Source organism: Leguminivora glycinivorella, chromosome 14, assembly GCF_023078275.1.
Source record: "Leguminivora glycinivorella isolate SPB_JAAS2020 chromosome 14, LegGlyc_1.1, whole genome shotgun sequence".
In the NCBI taxonomy this organism is placed as follows: Eukaryota; Metazoa; Arthropoda; class Insecta; order Lepidoptera; family Tortricidae; genus Leguminivora; species Leguminivora glycinivorella.
Window position 1 is genome coordinate 3,071,325 of NC_062984.1, and position 22,581 is coordinate 3,093,905.

The 22,581-nt window shown below is 37.3% G+C and overlaps 1 protein-coding gene across 1 annotated transcript in view; it reads left to right on the forward strand.

Moving 5' to 3' along the window:
* LOC125233129 overlaps positions 1-22,581 on the forward strand; it is a 72,644-nt gene continuing 50,063 nt past the window's right edge. The window contains exons 1-2 of the mRNA XM_048138998.1: positions 1-256; positions 14,377-14,468. Coding sequence (XP_047994955.1) covers positions 154-256; positions 14,377-14,468 — 195 coding nt within the window. The 5' untranslated portion in view covers positions 1-153. The remainder of the gene's footprint in view (positions 257-14,376; positions 14,469-22,581) is intronic.

Consider the following 22,581-nt stretch of genomic DNA (forward strand, 5'->3'; position numbering starts at 1 on the left):
GCCAATCGGTGCGTGTGCTGCCGCCCGCCTTGCGCTCGCTCGCGTTAAAGTTCGAATTACGAAAATAAACCGACGTTATAAAATCTTCGAACTTACACCGAGTATTAGTACTGCCATAATTTTGTGTGTTAAAGTGTAGTGTTTTACAGAAGAATGGCGACAGAAAGCGAGTGCTCTGAGGGCGCGGAGCCGGTCGACCTGTACATCTATGACCTGACGCAGGGGCTTGCTGCTCTACTCTCACCAGCTATCATGGGTAACTTTTTTATTCTTACTTTCACTTATTATTTAATATTAGTACCTACCTCGGCGGTGTTTTATTCAACCGTATTTTGCGTCAGCCCGGGACTTAAAACTAAGTTAGATCGATTATTCACCTCCGAAAACCCCCACAACAAATTTCTGCAAAATTGTTGGGGCTGTTTTCGAGATCACCAGTATTTATATAAATAAATAAATATACAAGAGTTGCTTGTTTAAAGGTATCATATTATTTACCTGGACAGAGAGGTGGAAAAGTAAGGAGCCTTTTACTCAGCAGGGATTAGTGCAAGCACTGAACAAAAAGCTATAATAATTATTTAACTTGCAGTAGTCACAGTTAAAGGTCAGACAGTTTTATGAGGTGACAATAAGGTGGACAAAATTCTCAGAAGTAAGTCAACCTCCTCCTTAAGACTAACATCAAACTTTCTCAATTCATACTCTCTTGATTTTTTTTTTAGCATATGATTATTAAGCTTAAATGTGTTTACTAGATTAAAACCCTTTACTAGATTAAAAATTATCTGGGTGGGAAAGTTTATTTAAGTTAATTTAGATAAGAAAAAAATGTCCAAACATCAAACATCTGAATATTCTTCACAACTTTCATATTTATGAATTTTATGGTGCTATTTTAGAAAACCATTGGTCATCTTCTTGTATACAAATCAGATTTTAAGCTTTTACATGATTTATAAAACATTAATGACTCAGTAAAAAATACAATTACAATTGTCACTGTGGTGAAGCAGGCTACTGGTTGTCAATAGGTTACAGGCAGAGTCACAAACACATATGTCATATATACCATAGATCAAGCAAACATATCTGAGCAACCAGATTTCTATACATTTTCGGTAACAAAAAAGGAAAGTTTCATACAATCAACCTAGGACATTTTGGGAAACCTAGTGGATCTTGCTCAGTATCATGGACTCTATCAGCCTACCAATTTTTATCCAAATCGGAGACATGATCCAAATGTACAAACTAGAGATGGGCCGAATATTCGGTAAATATTCGGTATTCGGCATATTCGGCAAATTTGTCAATGTTCGTATTCGGCCGAATAGTTCGGTTAGATTGCCGAATATTTACCGAATAAACAAAGTAAATATAAATAGCGTAAGTTGTTTCGTAATTCATTGGATAATGACAGCCTATTTCAGCATTCTAAGGAACTACCAAAGGGAGTTAAAAATGCGTTAAAATATAAATACAATACATACATACATACATACATACAATCACGCCTGTATCCCATAAAGGGGTAGGCAGAGCAAATGAAACTACTAAAGCTTCAGGGCCACTCTTGGCAAATAAGGGGTTAAAAGAAAACGAAACTGTGGCATTGCAGTGACAGGTTGCCAGCCTCTCGCCGAAATACAATCATTTTGTAAAAAAGTAAAAATAACGTAGCTTAAGAAAACAAAACAAAAATTTTCTTATGCAAGAAAATTTAGAGCCTTAGTCAAATAAATGTGCCTATTACCAATCATCGAAAAGTTCGAAAAGTTATTAACTCTAAGCCCGGATTTAAAATATGGCGCAACCGAATATTCGGCCGAATGTTCGGTTCGGTAACAGATTAACCGAATGTTCGGCCGAATATTCGTATTCGGCAAACGCAAAGTCCGTATTCGGCCCATCTCTAGTACAAACTTAATGGGAATTACTGACCTACAGTCACCGGCATAAATAGTCTAGAGCCAATTTGGCCACAAGTCGTCTCCTTCACGATTTTCGTCGACATCTCTTCTAAATACCTAAAACAGGTATGGATGTGTTCCTCGTTCTCTCCAGATTACGAATTGACCTGTTTTAGTTTAAGGAGGGGGGGACGGGTCGAGAAAAAGGGGGGAAAGATGGCGACCGACCATCATAGATATTTATTCACATCTCGAGTCCTATGGCACCAATCTGTTCGTGCGAGGTGTCATTTGAAAGCTTATTAAACCTACTTTAATTGTTTTCAAATAACTATACTCATAAAAGTAACTGTTTACGAAATATTTGAAAATATGTGTTTTTTTATCGCGCATGAATTGCACAGGTACTAGTAAAAAATGCGTCTAACTCAATAAACAATAACTTTACCGCAATTGATGTTATTATAAAATTTTTGCGTCTATTCATGCTCTTTCTAAAAATATAAGTTTCATTGGTATATGATAATATATAACCATGTAATTAAGAATTTTGTTTGGCAGGGGTTATCCTCCAGGTCGCATAAACGGGCGCTGACCGTAGTAAAGTATTCAATATTTTTGAGGTCTTATTTTACGGATCCATATGTGAGAGGTATCGTTTGAAAGATAATTAAACCTACTATAATTGTTTACACATAACTATAGTCATAAAGGTAGCTGTTTACAAAATATTTGAAAATATGTGTTTTTTATCGAGCATGAATCGCACAAGTACTGGTAAAAAATGCTTCTAAGTCACAACAATAACGTTACCGCATTTGATGTTATTATAAAATTTACGCGACTATTCATGAGCTTTCTAAGAATATAAGTTTTATTGGTAAGTGATAATATAACCATGAAATTACGAATTTTGTTTCGTAGTGGTCACTCCGCCGGTCGCATAAATGAGCGCTGACCGTAGTAAAGTATTCAATATTTTTATGTTTCTATTTTACGGATCCATATGTAATAGGTATCATTGGAAAGCAAATTAAACCTACTATAATTATTTTTGAATAACTATCGTTATAAAGGTAGCTGTTTACAAAATATTTGAAAACATGAGTTCTTTTTTCGAGCATGAGTTGCACATATGCAGATAAAAAATGCTTCTAACTTAATAAACCATAACTTTACCGCAATTACTGTTATTATAAAATTTACGCGAAATTTCATGCGTTTTCTAAAAATATAAGTTTTATTGATGTATGATAATATATGACCAAGTAATTACGAATTTGGTTTAGCAGGGGTCACTGCGGCCTGTCACGGTATTGGGTGCTGACTGACCGTCGCCAAATTTTCTACATTACTCAGATCCTATTTTACTGATAAATTTGTGAGAGGTATCATTTGAAAGCATATTATGCGTACTACCTTTATTTCTAATACTTCAAGTCGAAACTGTAGAAGTTTAGAAAATATTAGATTAGTAATATGTGTATTTTACTGTGCAAGAATAGCATTGGCATTATTAAGACACGCTTCTAGCTCAAAAAATGATTGTTTTCCGCAATTGATATAATAACAAAATAAACGGAAAATGTATGACTTACACAAAAAATAAGTTTGGTTTGTATTGCATAAACAATTAATTTTAATTTGTTCACCTCACCTACTGGGCACCATCATATAAATGGATGTCCACATTGTCCACCGTCGTTACCTTTTTTCATGATTTTTCAGACTTTATTTCACTGATCTATATTTAAAATAAATATATACTTAATTGATCAGTAAAATAAACTCTGTAAAATGATGAAAAAATTAAGGCAACGGCTTTGGACATCCGTTTATATGACTATTGACCGTGCGAGGTGGGTATGGTGGACAAATTAACATAATTGTTTAAGCAAAACTAACAAAACTCTTTTTTTGTAAAGGTCATACATTTTGCGGTTCATTTCGTTATTATATCAATTGCGGAAAAATATAATTTATTGAGCTAGAAGCATGTTTCACTCGTATCAGTGCGAATACTATTCATATACAGTAAAAATACACTTATTGTCAAATATTTTGTGAACTTCTACAATTACGACTAAAATTATTAAAAAGTAACGATAGTACGCATAATATTCTTTCAAATGATACCTCTCACAAATGGATCGCTAAAATAGGATCTGAGAAATACATAAAATTAGGCGACGGTTGTGCAGCACCTATTTACGTCACGGGGTTGCAGTGACACCTGCTAAACCAAATTCGTAATTACTTGGTTGTATAATATCATACATCAATAAAACTTATATTTTTAGAAAGCACATGAAATGTCCTGTAAATCTTATAATATCATTATTTGCGGTAAAGTTATTGTTTATTGGTCATGCACCAAGATATAATCTTAAAAATTATGAAAACGACAACGAAAATGGTCATCCATGTATATGACGGTGCGCAGTGAGTATGATGGATAAATTAACATTAATTGTTTATGCAATACTGACAAAACTTATTATTTGAAAAGGTTTAAGGTCATTTTGGCGTTTATTTTGTCAGTATATCAATTGCGGAAAAAATATAATTCATTGAGCTAGAAGCATGTTTTACTCACATCGGTTCCAATGCATATTTTCAAATATTTTGTTAGCTACTACAGTTACAACTAAAATTATTGAGAACTAATGATAGTACGCATAATATACTTTCAAAAGATTCCTGTTCAATAAAATAGGATCTGAAAAATATAGAAAATTTGGCAACGGTCAGCATCCATACGTGGCCGGGCGCTGTGGCCCCTACTTAACCAAATTTGTAATTACTTAGTTATATAATATCATACACCAATAAAACTTATGTTATTAAAAAGCGCATGAAATTCCGCGTAAATTATATATTAACATTAATTTCGGAAAAGTTGTTGTTTATGGATTAAGAAGCATTTTTTACCAGTAGCTACTTGTGCGACTCATGGTCTATAAAACACATATTTTCAAATATTTTCTAAACAGCTACCTTTATGACTATAGTTATTTATAAAAAAATATAGTAGATTTAATTAGCTTTGAAATGATACCTCTCGCATATGGATCCGTAAAATAGGACCTCAAAAATATTGAATGCTTTACTACGGTCAGCGCCCATTTCTGCGACCGGGCAGAGTGACTCCTGCTAAACCAAATTCGTAATTACATGGTTATATATTATCATATACCAATTAAACTTATATTTTTAGAAAGAAAATGAATAGACGCAAACATTTTATAATAACATCAATTGCGGTAAAGTTATTGTTTATTGAGTTAGACGCATTTTTTACTAGTACTTGTGCAATTCATGCGCGATAAAAAAACACATATTTTAAAATATTTCGTAAACGGTTACTTTTATGAGTATAGTTATTTAAATACAATTAAAGTAGGTTTAATAAGCTTTCAAATGACACCTCGCACGAACAGATTGGTGCCATAGGAGTCGAGATGTGAATAAATATCTATGATGGTCGGCCGCCATCTTTCTCCCCCCTTTTTCTCAACCCGTCCCCCCCTCCTTAAACTAAAACAGGTCAATTCGTAATCTGGACAGAACGAGGAACACATCCATACCTGTTTTAGGTATTTAGAAGAGATGTCGACGACTTTTTGTAAAAGAGGTCGTTTGGTCCCTGACTAAAATAAGTGATGATTTCTCTACCTTGTCATATTAACGTCTTGTTTCAAATATCATACGAAATTGTCAAACGATTAAAAGTGACAAGATACAGAAATCATCACTTATGCCGGTGACTGTACTTAGCGGGTCAAATTAATTCAGTAAAATCTACTGAGTTGTCTGTCTTTATTCACAGCTTGCAGCTTTCGGACGTCAATTTTTGTAAGTTGAAGTCAACAAAAACATAAAAAATGCCTTGTTACGTGATATTTAATTACAACAACATAAAAATTATGGACACTCAAGGGCCTGAGACATATTTAAAATCACAGGCCAGTAACAACTTCAGTACAAAAACTGACACGCTCGTCCGCCATACAAATAGATGTACTTATTTCTTCTATCTAAATCTAGTTCTGGGGTCACAAACAACTATGTATACCAGGAGGCAGTGAACACATGTGTTGTGTGCTGTTTTTCATCCATCTGCATGTTCCAGGCAACTGGTAAACACATTAATCATTAACATTTTCTCAGTACCTAGTTGTGAAGATTAATAGGACATCCACACACTATGTGCCAAAAACATAATCCGGTCTTTGCTATTTGGTAGAAGTTTTTATTGAATTAAAATGGGAATCATGTTAATATTACACTGAGAGAAATTTGCATTGTGAATTTAACAAGTTCGACTTGTTGCGGTTTATCCGTTTGAATCAGCCAAACGTATGTTTAAAACAATATGTGTCAGGTTGTTTTTATAAAATCGACTTGTTGATTCAAATATATTGCCGATTCAAATGACAAGTAGCTTGTTGTTTGAACCAAAGAGCACGTAGGCGCTATTTTAACCAAAAAACTTGTTGAACGAACATGAAAACTGTTTGTTTTTTCTCTCAGTGTACAATTAAATGTATAGTGGTATTTATTTACATTTGACAGAGGTACAGTCACCCAATTGGAACCCTATGAAAAATGACAAGCAGTAAGAGATTTCTTACAATCTGATATATAGTCATAGTCATAGTACTTTATTCATAAACAATATAGCATTGTGTCTGAACATATAAAATAGTACATGAAAAGAAAGAGGAACAAAAAACACTTCCGAATCTAGGTATAACTATACAAACAGAATATTCAAAGAAAAACAATACTTAAAACTACACAAAAACAGACAAATCAACACTTAAGACATATTAAAATCGGGTCACTATCAAGTTTACCTTATCGCTAAACGACTATTTCGGCTAGATGTCAGAAAATTTAAATATACAGTCAGTATAAAGTCAATTCAGCTGGGATGACATGAAAGTAGAATACTCAATCAGCAAAAAGTAAATTTAACTGGATGGCTAAGACTTAGAATGAATGAGTAGCCAAACGTCTGGAAATATACATAGTCCGTATGATTAGCATATCTAAAAAGCCAAAAGTGTAGTTAGTTAATTGACGTCAACACAGAACTATTCAGTAGCAAAACGTCCGGAAATACGAGGGTCCATGGTCATTTGATCGATACTGGCCAGTTATACACCATTTTAAAGGTAGGTTTTTTGCTTATACATTTAAAAATGGAACACTTGGAAATTCTTAGGATTCTTTTTTTAATTATTTTTTTTTCTAAATAATTTTGGCGGGAATTTTCTGCAACAATGGAGCTTACTCGACGTGATTTTCGTGTTATGATATATTATGACTTTAAAAAAGGTTTAAAACCTCATGAGTGTTTTGAACTTTTAGTTTCGACTTTTGGAGAGTTTGCGTGTTCACGTGCAACTGTTTTTAATTGGTTTTCTAAATTTAAAAGAGGATGGGAGAGCTTTGAAGATGAGGCGAAGACCAGATGGCCGCCAACCGCAGTCACTGAAGAAAATGTACAGGCTGTGGAAAAAAATATTCATGCCAACCGACGAATTACATATGTAGAGCTCGAGCGTGAACTGGGCATTGGATCAGCAGCATTGCAAACTATAAGTCATAGTAATCTGTCTCTTCATAAGCGTTGTTCAAGATGGGTGCCGCACAAGCTCACCGATTTACAGAAAGGCCGTCGCGTGGATTGGTGCAAATTTATGATGGATAAATTCCACGCAGGCGAGAAAAAAAACGTATATGATATACTTACAGGTGACGAAACATGGCTCTATATAACTACGATCCCGAAACAAAGCGACAGTCCACAGTATGGTGTTTTGAAGATGAGCCGACGCCAACAAAATGTCGCCGAACCCGAAGCACACAAAAACAAATGGTTGCCTCATTTTTCTGCAAGACGGGACATATTGCTAAAATAGTGCTAGAAGATCAAAAGACAGTTAATTCAGAATGGTATGTGACAGTTTGTGCCCCAAGAGTACTGTCAGCTTGGTGTGACAAGCGGCCGAAGTCAGGAAACCGGCACCTGCTCTGGCACCACGACAACGCTGCCCCGCACACTTCCGCTCGAACACTTGATTATTTCAGCTCAAAAAACGTGACTATTCTGCCCCACCCCCATATTCCTCTGACCTAGCCCCCTGTGATTTTTACCTTTTTCCTAAAATTAAAGAAAAATTAAAAGGAAAGCGATTTGAGAACAAAGAAGATGCCCTGGCTGCGTATAATTACGAAATTTCTGAGGTGTCTAAAGAAGAGTGGTCATCGGTATTTTCTAAGTGGTTTAGACGGATGGAAAAGTGTATACGTGTTCACGGTGAATACTTCGAAAAAATAGATAGCTGTAATAAAGAATAAAGTATGTAAATCTTGAGTATCTAATTTCTTTTGGCATGACCCTCGTATAATGTGTCATCGCCATGGTTTATAAATATGTAACAGAACAGTTCTTATTAACAGTGCGAGAAGGTTTGAATTCTCAAGACACTTAAGCATTTTAAAACCAGACGTTTTGCTAACGGGTCGTTTGGCGTTTATTCTATTTAGCAATAAAAACATTAAACAATCCAGATTTTTTGCTCCTTGACCGTTTAGCGTTCATGTCTGTTTTGTAATACAGACATTCGAAGATGAAGATGTTTTGCAGTTAGATCATTTTAAATTGTTACGTTTTAAGATCCAGACGTTTTGCTAAAGACACATTTAGCATTCATGTCTACGTAGCCACAAAGACATAACACAATCCAGACGTGTCAGCTATATAGTCTTTTAGCGATAAGGTAAATTTGATAGTGACCCAATATTTCCTCTATAACGTCACTATGACATAGTTCTACAGTGGCCTGTGGTTCTAATTGGTTGACTGTACATAGCCTAAACAATAGACTTTCTCCAACCAAAAATCGCTCGTTAGTATAAAATGCGTACCTACGTATGCGTTCATCGACGACAACGCGTAACGGCCCGGCCACGACATTGGTCTAAGTGCGACAGCGTCACTGAGCGGCAGCCATACGTGCGAATGAAAATTCCCATCGCTGTGTCTCGCTCCAATGTATGGCCGCCGCTCACCGCTGTCGCGCTTAGACCAATGTCGTGGCTGAACCGTGAGCGTCTATGAGTATGAACTAACGAGCGATTTTTGGTCAGCTAGCGCCGATTCCGGGTGGGAAATAGAAGTTTTCCATTACAGGGGGCCGATTTTTGAGTCTCACGCGTTCGAATTCAGAAAATTGTCACTGAAAATAATAAGCAAGTCACCGTTTTCAACCGGTATTTTAGTGACAAAATCCCGTATGCGAGATTCAAAATTGCCCCCTTGGCATTACAGATAGCTTGCTTTTTGATAAAGGAAACATTGTGAGAAAATCTGACTACTCCCTTTAACGTATGCGGAATGAAATCTGGACAAAATGCAATGTCTTATAAAATTAATATAACATGGTTTGTTTTTGATATCTTTCATGATTTTAATTGTGAATAACGATAAATAAAAGAGTTAGTTTTCTCCAATGTGAGGCTTCTAACAGAACTTGTGATACTTTATGTCCATCGGTGTCGACAAAACCAATATTAGCATTTTTTAAGGTCCAAATTTATCCTCCATGTGATAACTTTAAAGAAGCTTCGTATGCTCGATATTTTTCACATTTTCCGTAGGATCATTAGTATTCTCAAAATAGTTAATAGTTTTCTTGTCGTTAAATTCCATTTAATCGATATTTTTTAATATTAATTAATTATTAATTTAATATTATTAGTCATTAATAAACCCAGAAATGCAAAAACAGCTGTTTTTTACATTTTTTGACTTAACGGCGCAGCAGCATTTTCAATTTTTTTTTGAAGACTATACTACTTAGGCTTAACTTTTTCTGAATGTGTATCGCTACTCATGTCTTCAAGATATTTTTCATCACTTTCGCTGCCCCATTCGAATGCTGTCTCGAGCTCTCTGTAAGAGTTTGAGCCTTAGGGGGCCGACATTTCTTTTAATCAAATCTCTCCCTGAAAACTTGCCAATGCTGTAATGTTTTTTTAAACCACGCTTTGTTGCTGTAGTTTTTGTAAAGAAAAAGGACGCAAAAATATTATAAATTGACTGTTAGCTTCTAACCCTTCCTAAAAAACTTTCCACGGGCTTTGCATTCGGCCGCAGAAAATTGGTATGTAGAAATTACAAACAGTTTCGCTGGGTCGTTCTTCTCGATTGACCATAATTTCGAGAACAGGAATCCAATACTCATGAAACTTACTAGTTTAAATGACAGATATGTAAACTTTAATCTGGCATTTATACATTATTTTAGTTTATTTATTTACTTACTCTGTACGGTATCAAAACTTTGTCCAGATTTCATTCCGCATACGTTAAGAGCTACAAGGTCTTGCTTACCCTCTTTGTTGGCAGGGCCTGATTTAATTGTATAGAGCGAGTGGAGCGGCCGCTTTAGGGGCCAAACAATAGGAGGGGCGCCGAAATCAATCAATCAATCATTTATTGATATCAGGAGTTACACGTCATTTTAACATTTTCTGCTTACTTAATTTAACATACATAATAAACAAGACCAACATAAATAATTATAAGGAAATCAATAAAGGAGAATAGTAACTACAATAATCATCAAATTATTCACTTAGTAATAACATTAGATAGGTACATTATAGGGAGATACTGTCAAATTAGATTCTTGAAAATCATATAATTGTGCAATTAAATTATTAAATATAAGTTTTAGCAATATTGAATGTCATAGGCAATTGGAATATACATAGCTACTAGTCATTTGGGAATAAATGAATAAAATTACAAAGATTACATAAAATTGCCTTATTAATTAATTTTTAACACCAATTGCCTATAACACGCGTGCTTTCCTAATCTCTATCTCTGTTATAAGATGTAATGTTTTGAAAAGAAGTGGCCCGCCGAGTTTCTTGTCGGTCCCATATTAGTGGATACCCCCCTCCAACTGAGGACGAACGGGAGACTGAAATCTTCTCGAAACTGAGGCGTAGGGTTAGAGCCGGCGTAGCTTTATTTGACGTTCATATGCACGTTGTAATATGCCTACTTGAAAAATGAATATTTCATTTTCATTTTCCACAGAAAATTTGAATTTCGTGCTCTTTTTAGTGCAGAGATTTGGTTGACCGTCTATATATTATGTTGTCTTTAGTAATCATTTTTTACACTCATTATGTTTGTGTGCTCCATCTCCATCCAATTAAAACTTGGTACTGACATTGTAGAGACGTAGAGCACATGTTATACCAAAGACAATATGTAACTCCGTATAGACAGATAAAGTCTAAGATAAAAACGTACCTCAAAACTATACAGAAAAAGGTGGAGATGGCGATACATCTTTGGGGGACGCTCGGCTAGATGGCGCTAATATTAATATTTGACATTTTAACATATATCAAGTTAAGAATATGGGCCAAATTGTTAAAACTGAGGTGCAAAAGTTTTAAACCTGTGTCGATGGCAGTCTATGCACTGTGATTACACATTTTACTTTGACAGTAACTCTACACTATGTAACATAATTGCCGAAGATAAATCCTACGGCTTATACATTACCTTCTATAGTACCTTTAATTTTCATGGTGTTTATTTTAAAAAAAGGAAGTGGTATTCGTAACCGCTATTCGATACCGGTTATGCTTTTAAATGGATCACCAGCATTAATGTTACATCCTGTATAATACTCGATCAAAGAATATAATACTCACTTCGACTATACTATACATACATAGTAAGTAGTACATAAAAGTAATCTGGCTGCATCCTGCAGGTAAGCGACACCGTCGTCCCACTTCCCGATCTGTTTCAAGGACTGTTTTGTTGGACTACTTACACACCTATACTTAGACCGAGCTGGGGCGGAGAAAGTTTTCGTTATGCAACTCTCTTTGTTCGTTATTTGTTTTTACATGCTTCTATATATATTTTTAACCCCCGACGCAAAAACGCAGGGGTGCTATAAGTTTGACGTGTCTGTCTGTCTGTCCGTATGTCTGTCTGTCTGTCTGTTTGTCTGTCTGTCTGTGTGTGTGTCTGTCTGTGGCATTGTAGCTCCCGAACGGATGAACCGATTTGGATTTAGTTTTTTTTTGTCTGAAAGCTGAGTTAGTCGGGAGTGTTCTTAGCCATGTTTCATGAAAATCGGTCCACTATGTCGCGGTCGGGGGTTTTTTCAAAATTTAAATTTTTTGGTTAGGTTATATACTCACTACTCATGCACAGTTATGGCACACTTCGGACAATGGCGGTCAAATATATAAAAGAGGCTCGATCCTACGCACACAGTCTAAACTCTAAGCTCGTGAAGGTGAACGCGTACCATGCTTGTATGAGTGAGATATGACAGGTCGACTAATCGCGTTTTTGACGGGCGGTAACTGTGAGGTAACCGAGGGCGGGTGGGCGGCGCATTCAGCTTCAGCTGTACGATAATATTCTTTATTATACTGTGGTTATGGCGCAATTTTATTATTCGATAGGACCCGCAGGCGGGGTGCGTAAGATTTCTGGAACGCGTACCACAGGGCCAGCATCGGGGAACCGTGTTCATTAGTCGATAGGGCCCGTCTGTGCGTTGGAATAACGTATGTATGTAAGTAGTACGTATACATACACTTCATAAATATCTTTACTATCTTGTACTAATCTGATTTAGTTGTGAAATACTCCCATAATCTTGCGATGATTTGGGAGCCTCGATGAGAAAGTACAAACACATCGAGTTGAACAACTAGGGAACAAATAATAGTACATTACGATACAAGTGCGTAAAAAAGCCTTTTTGCACGTGTATCGTACGACGTTTTGCGAGATGCGAGAAGTGGTTCATTATATGCCAGGTCGAAACTTCGGAGTGCCATCTGTACTGAAAAACGTCGTACGATACACGTGCGAAAAGGAAATTCGTAACTCGTGTCGATTTAAAACACTCCCTTCGGTCGTGTTTTAATCTATCGCCACTCGTTTCGAACTTCCTTTTTTTCGCACTTGTATCGTAATGTACTATTATTGAATATCAAAAGGCGCCTAGCACTATCAGAGATAACATACACTCGAGAAATTTCGTCGGGTACCACGGCGGGAGGGTGGTCTAGCGGTAAAGACAATAGCCGCGTAAGCTGAAGACCAGGGTTCGATTCCCGGCTCGGCCACCAGTGAGCCTTGTCGTTTTTTCTTTCGTGTATGATATCTATTTCAATTTATACATTAGCCTAAGAATGAAAATAAATACTGGTATTTATACATCGAGTTGATATCAGATTACTCTAATCTCCTTCTTTTCTATAGTGTAAAATATAAAATTGTAAAGGCTAGTCGCCTTGGCTGGTCTTATTATGTTGACATGATTATGAAGGAAGATTCCCTCCTGTATTTATATCTATCTTACGCCGTGGCTTGCGTGGGCGACGGTCGCGCGACGGCAATGCGACGCATAATACGAAATCAAACCTTATCGATATGGAAGTAGAGATGCGATGAGACGCGACGGCGACAGTCGCGCGACGGCCGCGCGACCGTCGCCCACGCAAGACACGGCGGTAGTATCGACGTGGCCAGGTCGTAAAACATGAAACAGCCCGACAGTGCGCGATCATCGTAATGTATCGTATCGTACTGAACCGCCGCATTCCTGGACTATTGTTTACGCCAAGAATACGCAGATTACTGGGGAGGCTATTGCTATGTCTTGTATGGGAACCCTGCATTTTATGATTAAGCACTGAGACTTGGCACAGTTATTACTTGGGTGACCCTGAGTAGAGAAAGACCGGGAGGCATCGAGAGCCCCCCTTAATTTAGGAGGGAGGAGGGGGGGAAGATGAGATGTGAGGATCGCTAATTGTGTGTGTAACATGTGTGTTGTTATATTATAATTGAAATGCTAACTAGGAACTATCTCGTTATTTGTAACTCTTACTTGTTGATGCAGAGGTGTATTTTTAACCCCCGACGCAAAAATGACGGGCTGTTATAAATTTGACGTGTCTGTTTTGTTTGTCTGCCGGCCGGGTACTATCAGCAAAAGTGCATGGCGAATTTATCAATGAATTCATTCATAATTTCTCCATGAAATTTTGCAGCTGTACTTGTAGCTCGGCGAAAGAATCGCGGAGTGAGCCGCCCCTGTTATAACAATAATGTGACATGTTATATCATAAGAGTTTTGAATGATTCACGGTTATTTTCATTAGACTTATATTGACCGGGATATAGACCGTGATTACCTTTTTGTCGAGCGAGGAGGGTAGATCGCGCGTTGTCTATGCAACTTTAACATCCACCCGCCTTCGTCAGTTTTCCGTGATCATGATGCATGCAACTGCGTCGAAATATCGGGAGCTCGACAAAAATCAAAAAGGTAATCACGGTCTATATCCCGGTCAATATAAGTCTAATGTTATATCATTTTCTCCGCAGGACGGCAGGTGGAGGGCGTGTGGCACACATCTCTAGTGGTGTTCGGCCGCGAATACTACTACGGAGGAGGAGGCATCGCTTCTGCACCCATCGTAAGTATGCCTGTTACCGAACACATGCAATATCCTCCGTATCGACTGATAAGGTCTAAGAAATAACCACAAAATTACAATTTTGAAAAAAAAACCCCGACATCATCATCCTTCTTGCGTTATCCCGGCATTTGCCACGGCTCATGGGAGCCTGGGGTCCGCTTTGACAACTAATCCCAAGATTTGGCGTAGGCACTAGTTTTTACGAAAGCGACTGCCATCTGACTATCCAACCCGAAGAGTAACTAGGCCTTATTGGAATTAGTCCGGTTTCCTCACGATGTTTTCCTTCACCGAAAAGCGACTGGCAAATATCAAATGACATTTCGTATATAAGTTCAGAAAAACTCCTTGGTACGAGCCGGGTTCGAACTAGGGTATGCAAAAACCGGTTAACTTAAAAAACCGGTTAATAACCGAAACTTTTCCTTCAAAACCGGTTAACCGGTTATTAACCGGTTTTGAGGATTTTTAGTAAATGGCCGTACTACGCAATAATTACCATTACCTTTAAGAATTCTGATGTTGATGATATCGTAGCATTTATTACTTGCACGATGAAGATCATTTTTATCCAGTTTTTTGCGAATTTGGTAAATGCGGAAATTGCTAAAAAAAGGCCTGTGTGGTTTGAATGTGATTCGTCAGTTGCGTATTCTAGGCATGTCGCGAAGGTCTACAGCTCCCAGAGCTCCTAGTAAATCTAGTAATACAAGCAATTGATGTAAGAAAACCAAGATCTACATTTTACCTTTCTTTTAAAAAATATAGTTTGAAATATACGGTAGACTCCAGTTACAACGACGCTCAAGGGACCGCTGATATTACGTCGTACTAACCGGATGTCGTACTATTGTGACTTGTTTAGTTAGAAAAGTCCTTTTTAGTATGCGTGCTTGCTCATCATTTGTAAGTAAAGCTAGTTTATACGCAATCGAAAAATACAAATTGGGTTCTATTTAGCTTATAGAGGTAAGATTAGTCCCGAAGCGAACAAATTGTTAAAATTTTAATAGCAATATTCCAAAAATGTACTTGGCCACAATGTAATTTTGCTACTTGTTGTAGGCAAGACAGGGGGCCGTGCTTGGGTGGAAGTAGCTTTGTTTCCTGAATTTACTAGTAAAACTAAAAACGTTGTCGCTCGTCGTTGCAATCGGACTTGACGGACGGATTCTGTGTATGTCGGTAGTGACCCTGTCTGCTAAGCCGCGGTCCTGGGTTCGAATCCCGGTAAGGGCATTTATTTCTGTGATGAGCACAGATATTTGTTCTGAGTCATGGATGTTTTCTATGTATATAAGTATGTATTTATCTATTTAAGTATGTATATCGTCGCTTAGCACCCATAGTACAAGCTTTGCTTAGTTTGGGGCTAAGTTGATCTGTGTATAAGGTGTCCCTAATATTTATTTATTATTATTTATTAAAATGTGTCGTAAAAAGCGGCTGGTCGTTAAAATCGGAGTCGTAATAAACGGATGTACTTTCATACTATCACATACGAAAACCAAATAAATACCTGTGCTTATGTCGTTGTAAGAGGTTGGACGTTAGGTCTAGGGTGTGCAAACCGGTTAACCGGTTAACCGAAAAACCGGTTAACCGAGACTTTTTGGCCTCTGTTAAAAACCGGTTTTTATAGTCTCTAACCGGTTAATAACCGAAACCGTATTTATTTCTCAAAATTTGGAAAATTTTGCATTAAAAGGTTCAAAAATACGTAATTATTTAATGTTTTGTAATAATAAAGATTTATTTGTTACTTTTCATTGACAACATTATTATCTGTAATGATTTTATTTTAAAAATTAGTCCCGAGTCTACTCAATTACACATTTTATACAATACAGTAGAGTCCGGTTAGTATATTACGACTCCGCATAGACCTAACGTCCAACCTCTTACAACGACATAAGCACAGGTAGGTATTTATTTGGTTTTCGTATGTGATAGTATGAAAGTACATCCGTTTATTACGACTCCGATTTTAACGACCAGCCGCTTTTTACGACACATTCGTCCGTCCGTCAAGTCCGGTTGCAAAGACGAGGACAACGTTTTCAGTTTTACTAGTAAATTGAGGAAACAAGGCTACTTACACCCGAGCACGGCCCCCAGTCTTGCCTACAACAAGTAGCAAGATTACATTGTGGCCACGTAACTTTTTGGAGTATTGCATTTAAAATTTTAACAATTTGTTCGCCTCGAGTCTAATCTTATAAGCTAAATAGAATCCAATTTGTATTTTTCGATTGCGTATAAACTAGCTTTACTTACAAATGATGAGCAAGCACGCATACTAAAAAGGACTTTTCTAACTAAACAAGTCACAATAAAATAAGGCATTAATACAATGATGATAATAATACCCTGTAAATAAACCTATTGATTGAAATGTTTTAGTAATAGAGATGTAGACAACTTTTAATTAAAAGAAATGAAATTCGTTTTGTACGACATCTGGTTAGTACGACGTAATATCAGCGGTCCCTTGAGCGTCGTTGTAACCGGAGTCTACCGTATATTTAAACTATATTTTTTAAAAGAAAGGTAAAATGGAGATCTTGGTTTTCATACATCAATTGCTTGTATTACTAGGGGCTATGGGAGCTGTAGACCTTCGTGACATGCCTAGAAAACGCAACTGTCGAATCACATTCAAACCACACAAGCAATTTCCGCATTTACCAAATTTACAAAAACTGGCTAAAAATGATCTTCATCGTGCAAGTAATACCTGCTACGATATCATCAACATCAGAATTCTTAAAGGTAATGGTAATTATTGCGTAGTACGGCCATTTACTAAAAATCCTCAAAACCGGTTAATAACCGGTTAACCGGTTTTGAAGGAAAAGTCTCGGTTATTAACCGGTTTTTTAAGTTAACCGGTTTTTGCATACCCTAGTTAGGTCTACGCGGAGTCGTAACTAACCGGACTCTACTGTATTGTATAAAATGTATAATTGAGTAGACTCGGGACTAATTTTTAAAATAAAATCATTACAGATAATAATGTTGTCAATGAAACGTAATCAATAAATCTTTATTATTACAAAACATTAAATAATTACGTATTTTTGAACCTTTTAATGCCTAATTTTCCAAATTTTGAGAAATAAATACAGTTTCTGTTATTAACCGGTTAGAGACTATAAAAACCGGTTTTTAACAGAGGCCAAAAAGTCTCGGTTAACCGGTTTTTCGGTTAACCGGTTAACCGGTTTGCACACCCTAGTTCGAACCCGCGACCTCCGGATCGAAAGTCGCATGCTCTTACCGCTAGGCCACCAGCGCTTCTAAATAACCAAACCATGACTAACGAAAATGTGCACAAACGATACATGACTTAAGACTTTTATGGAAACCAAGAGAGACCCTAGGAAAAACGTACGTCGTTTGTATGGCGCCACATACACCTTTAGTTTATTCTGGGCCAGATGGCGCTATTATTAATATCTGTCGATTTTAACAATTGGGGCCACATTGTCAAAACTTAGGTACAAAGTTCAAAGTATAGATATTAGATACCTATACTAGCGAGAAGCGAGGCTATAAGTAATACATTGTCACACTCATCTCATGTCATAAACCATCTGAGTGCATCGTCCCACTTCTGCCGTTCGTAATGTTCCTATATACGACACATGCAGTGGGCAGCTGGGTACTTCTGGCATCCTTTTTGCTACGCGTTGTCTACCGCCGTCCGTAAGAAATCGTCTCATCGTTTAAAAACGACGTTATCTACCGCTGAACTCGTCAAACCCAACTCAGTTGTTGTCCAAGACTTCCTTAAATAAGTTTTTTCGCAAAAAAATAATTTTTGGCAAAAGATTTTATCGCCGACAGTGCATTTCTTTAAACACCTTTGAGACGTTTCTAAAACCTCACACGATGTGTATACGACATTTCTTTACAGAGTTCCTATGCTCTATTATCATCAGATCAGCTCCATAATACCATAATATTGCATTGTCACGTGATTTACATATGTGTGCAAAATTTCAGCTCAATCGGAAACCGGGAAGTGGGTCAAATTTAACTTGCAAGATTTGATTTCAGACAGACAACGGGACAAGTGAAAGTAAATAAAAGCTTGTAAAAACTTATCCATCATCCTTTTAAGAACTACAGTGAAACCTGGATAAGTGAGACTTCAAGGGACAACAAAATTTATCTCACTTAAAGAGGTATTCCACTTATTCAGGGTCTCAGTTAGACAGGCATAATAAAATGTTTGTCTCATTTACAGAGGGTATCACTAATAGAGGCCAGAATAGAGAGTATGTCAGTTATAGAGGTGATAAATAAGGTGTCTTAAAATGAAAGGTAAATAAGCCTTGTCTTTAAATAAAATATTAAGACTTTCCTATAAAATTCTTAACAAACAATTAAGTTCATATACATTTCAAATATAGTCTCAGTAACAGAGGTAAAATACACACTCTGTCTCACTAATAGAGGGAAATGTGACTATAAAATCGAAAAGGCTAATCTCACTAATAGAGGTCTGTTTTGTCTCACTAATAAAGGTAAATCGGTGCGAAAGTGTCGGGACCACACCTCGGGTCCCAACTAAAGAGGTTTCTCACTTATCCAGATCCCACTTAACCAGGTTTCACTGTATTTACAGATGTTGTCTCTTTGGCAACGGCACTCCTACGTATTATCTGCCGCTGGACTCGCCAAATTCAACGCAGATAGCTGTTGCCTCCATAAAAACGTGTCCCATTCGTTTTAGATTTATTTACAACACAAAATAACCGAGTGCTGGCAACGGTTCTACCACGTGTTACCAATCGCTGGACGAGCCAAATCCCTTGAGGATTCGTTTTGTTGTGTTGACATTTATTAGGTTTATTTATTTTAAGTATTTATTAACATAAAAGTATACAGCTTATCAGTGGCGGAGCGTCGATACAACTCGATTCCCAACGGGTTCCCTAAAATTCTCTAGTATCTGTAGAAGTCCATACAAAACTAATTTCAAATGCCCCTCCGGCTTTACCAACGAAAATTTTTACGCCCCGCCACTGCAGCTTATACAAGTACAGTGTCCCACAAAACAGTTTCCACGGTTTGACTGTGATCGTGCTTTCGCTACTCTCTTATATTATAAAATAAACTATATCATTAAATACTTATGATAAACTATTTCTATGCGCAATTTACGAGGTAACTACGCAGCAGGCTTGCCTAAAATTTAATACTAGTAAAGTACCTAATGTAAAGGTAGATTTCTTTTTGCTCGGTGTTGCCTAGCAGAAATTTTCACTAGCCGCCACTGCTACGCAGCTTTTTACCAAATTTAAATTGTTGGCTTCCTGCCTGATGTCAAAGGGCAGGCTGTTAAGTATGTAGGGAAGGTTAAATACTCGTTTTACACCAATCGATAAACTTTATGCTTCATTTTACAAATAAATACTTATACTATGGAAATAATTAAATTCGTGTTAAAAAAAACATTTAATCTCGGTTAAACAATCCACCGAAGACACATTTTTTTTGTGCGACACGGCACCCGATAAACAAACTTTGTTTTTACTTAGCCCATTTGAGTGTCCCACTGCTGGGCAAAGGCCTCTCCCCTGGCTCTCCATGATTCCCGATTGTCCATTTCTTTCGGCTAGTTGTTCTTACGTACTTGCTTCAATAAAAAGCTGTACAGTTCAGCGATTTCAGCGCTTTTACATGATCCAAAAACTTTCCTTCATTGTGTTGTGTACCGCCGGAAACGCAACGTTTTCAAAACGTTACCTTTGGATTCATAGTTTGTTGATGTTTTGTAGTGCTTTAAAACAATTTAAAACTTTCTCAACGCACACATTTTGACATCGAAGAACAAAACAACATTTTATGTGAGAATCGTTCAGAAGCGGCGAACCATCTCTCTCCACTTCAGAAGAAAGACCGCTTCGTTTGTCCAGCCAGTGCGGAGATGGTTATTTATTCCGTGCCCACGCGCATCTATTCTCGCAGGTATGCGTCCTCTGCCGACGCATTATCTGATCGACACCGTTTCGGAGCTGAATGGTGTATCATTTGACTTTTATTATGCTTACTTGACTGATTATTTGGGGGTTGCTGTCAATGTTTTTATCAATGGCTTCGCAAGGTTATTAGACATAGATAAAGCTTTCTCTTGAATCACTCTATTGAATAAAAGCATCAAAATCCGTTGCGCTGCTTAGCAAAAAAGAATAGAATGCAACATTTTTTTTATCACAGCAACACTAACTTTTCTCATGCAAAAGTGACTCAAAAGTTTCCACATGCAAAATGATTTACATAGATGGTGGCACCCGTATTACCACCTCAGAACCCACCCCCGGATCCGCCCTTGAATCAGGGTTTTCCAGCTGTTTCCCACGGTACCCTGGTGCGCTGTGGACAGTAAAGACAGTCCCCTGTGTTAATGCTCCTCACCAAAATACTGCTTAAACTGAAGCCCGCAGATCACACTGCAATTTAAAAATGTCTGACAAAACTTTAGTTTCATTTCGACACTTTTTTGCCTGAAATGTTTCGTACAGTGAGCCAAGAAAGCGGTTTACCACTTCGATTCTATTTTAAACACATAATGTAGAAAAGTGGTAATCCACTTTTTTGGCTGACTGTACCTACGCTACTCTCCAATTTCAGGAATTGTTTCCCAGTCCGGGTTAACATTAACGACAAGGAAGACGGAAGTTAACCGCTTTACTGCTCGCGACCTACTTGCTAAACGTGGTTCTGAGGAATCAAAGTTTCGCATATGGACCGTAAAATCTGCACGAAATATAGGTTAATAAGCTACCATTTATACCTACTCTATTGTACATAGTAGCTATTTGAGAATTGCAAGGATTTTTTAAATGGCTGTACGTAATATATAGATGAAAAGGGCGAAAAGACAGACTCGAAAGATCTTCTGACCCTTTATCACAACTTGCCTTGTCGCGCGCGAGTCCTTATTACATCAAGCGCGACTTCAAGTATGGACTCGTGCGCGACAAGGCAAGTTGTGCTAGAGGGGCAGATCATAAAGCCGTCTAACTTGCAAAATGAATTGATATGGAGAGCTGGGACATATATGTATAACGTATAACTTGACAGAGTCGTCAAACCTTATGCGACGCTGACAGAAAAGTGTCCCAACTTAATATGAAAAAATATTATATCCCCACATTTTTGTTTTTAATATGGAAATATTTTCGCGATCGCTACACCTATTCTGTGTGGTATATTTGACTCGTACTACTTAATGATCAGTTAATCACTCGTTTAGACCACGCCGCATAGCAGGCAACAATCAAATGAATTAATTATGACGCATTTACACCGACACATTACCCGCGTAATCCACAATCACTCCTATTAATAACTCGTAAATCTATCTTTATCCCGACGTTTTTGCCAAAATATAACCCACTGATACGCGTATATCACACTCTATTTATAATGAGTTATGTGCTATTTTTAAACGTGATTTTACGCGCGAAGTGGCGACATTACGGTATATTGAAGAGGCGTGTTTTTGTTTTGTAAATCGAATCGGAAGGGTACTTCGAATACGTTGTTGAAAATTTTGAAAAATCCCCGACCGCGACATAGTAGACCGATTTTCATGAAACATGGCTAAGAACACTCCCGACTAACTCAGCTTTCAAACAAAAAAAACTAAACCTAAATCGGTTCATCCGTTCGGGAGCTACGATGCCACAGACAGACACACACACAGACAGACACACACACAGACAGACAGACAAACACAGAGACAGACACGTCAAACTTATAACTCCCCTTCGTTTTTGCGTCGGGGGTTAAAAACTAGGTAAGTGTGATTTGTAGAACAATGATTCGGGTTCGGGATACAGCTGCATGTCATTATAATAATGAAATTAAATTCAATAAACAATTTTATTACGAAGCCAACGGTGTAAATAAACGAAACAAACGAAATCTATCAAAGACCAAGCACAGGCCTTCGGCACAGGGGTTTGCTGTAAAAAAAAGTAAAAAAGTAAAAATATTTATTTACCAAAATGAATAAATTAACAGTAACAGTTGGCAGTGACTCCCACACTAGGCTGAGCCTGTATCGTGGAAGTCGTTAACATTTGTATTATTT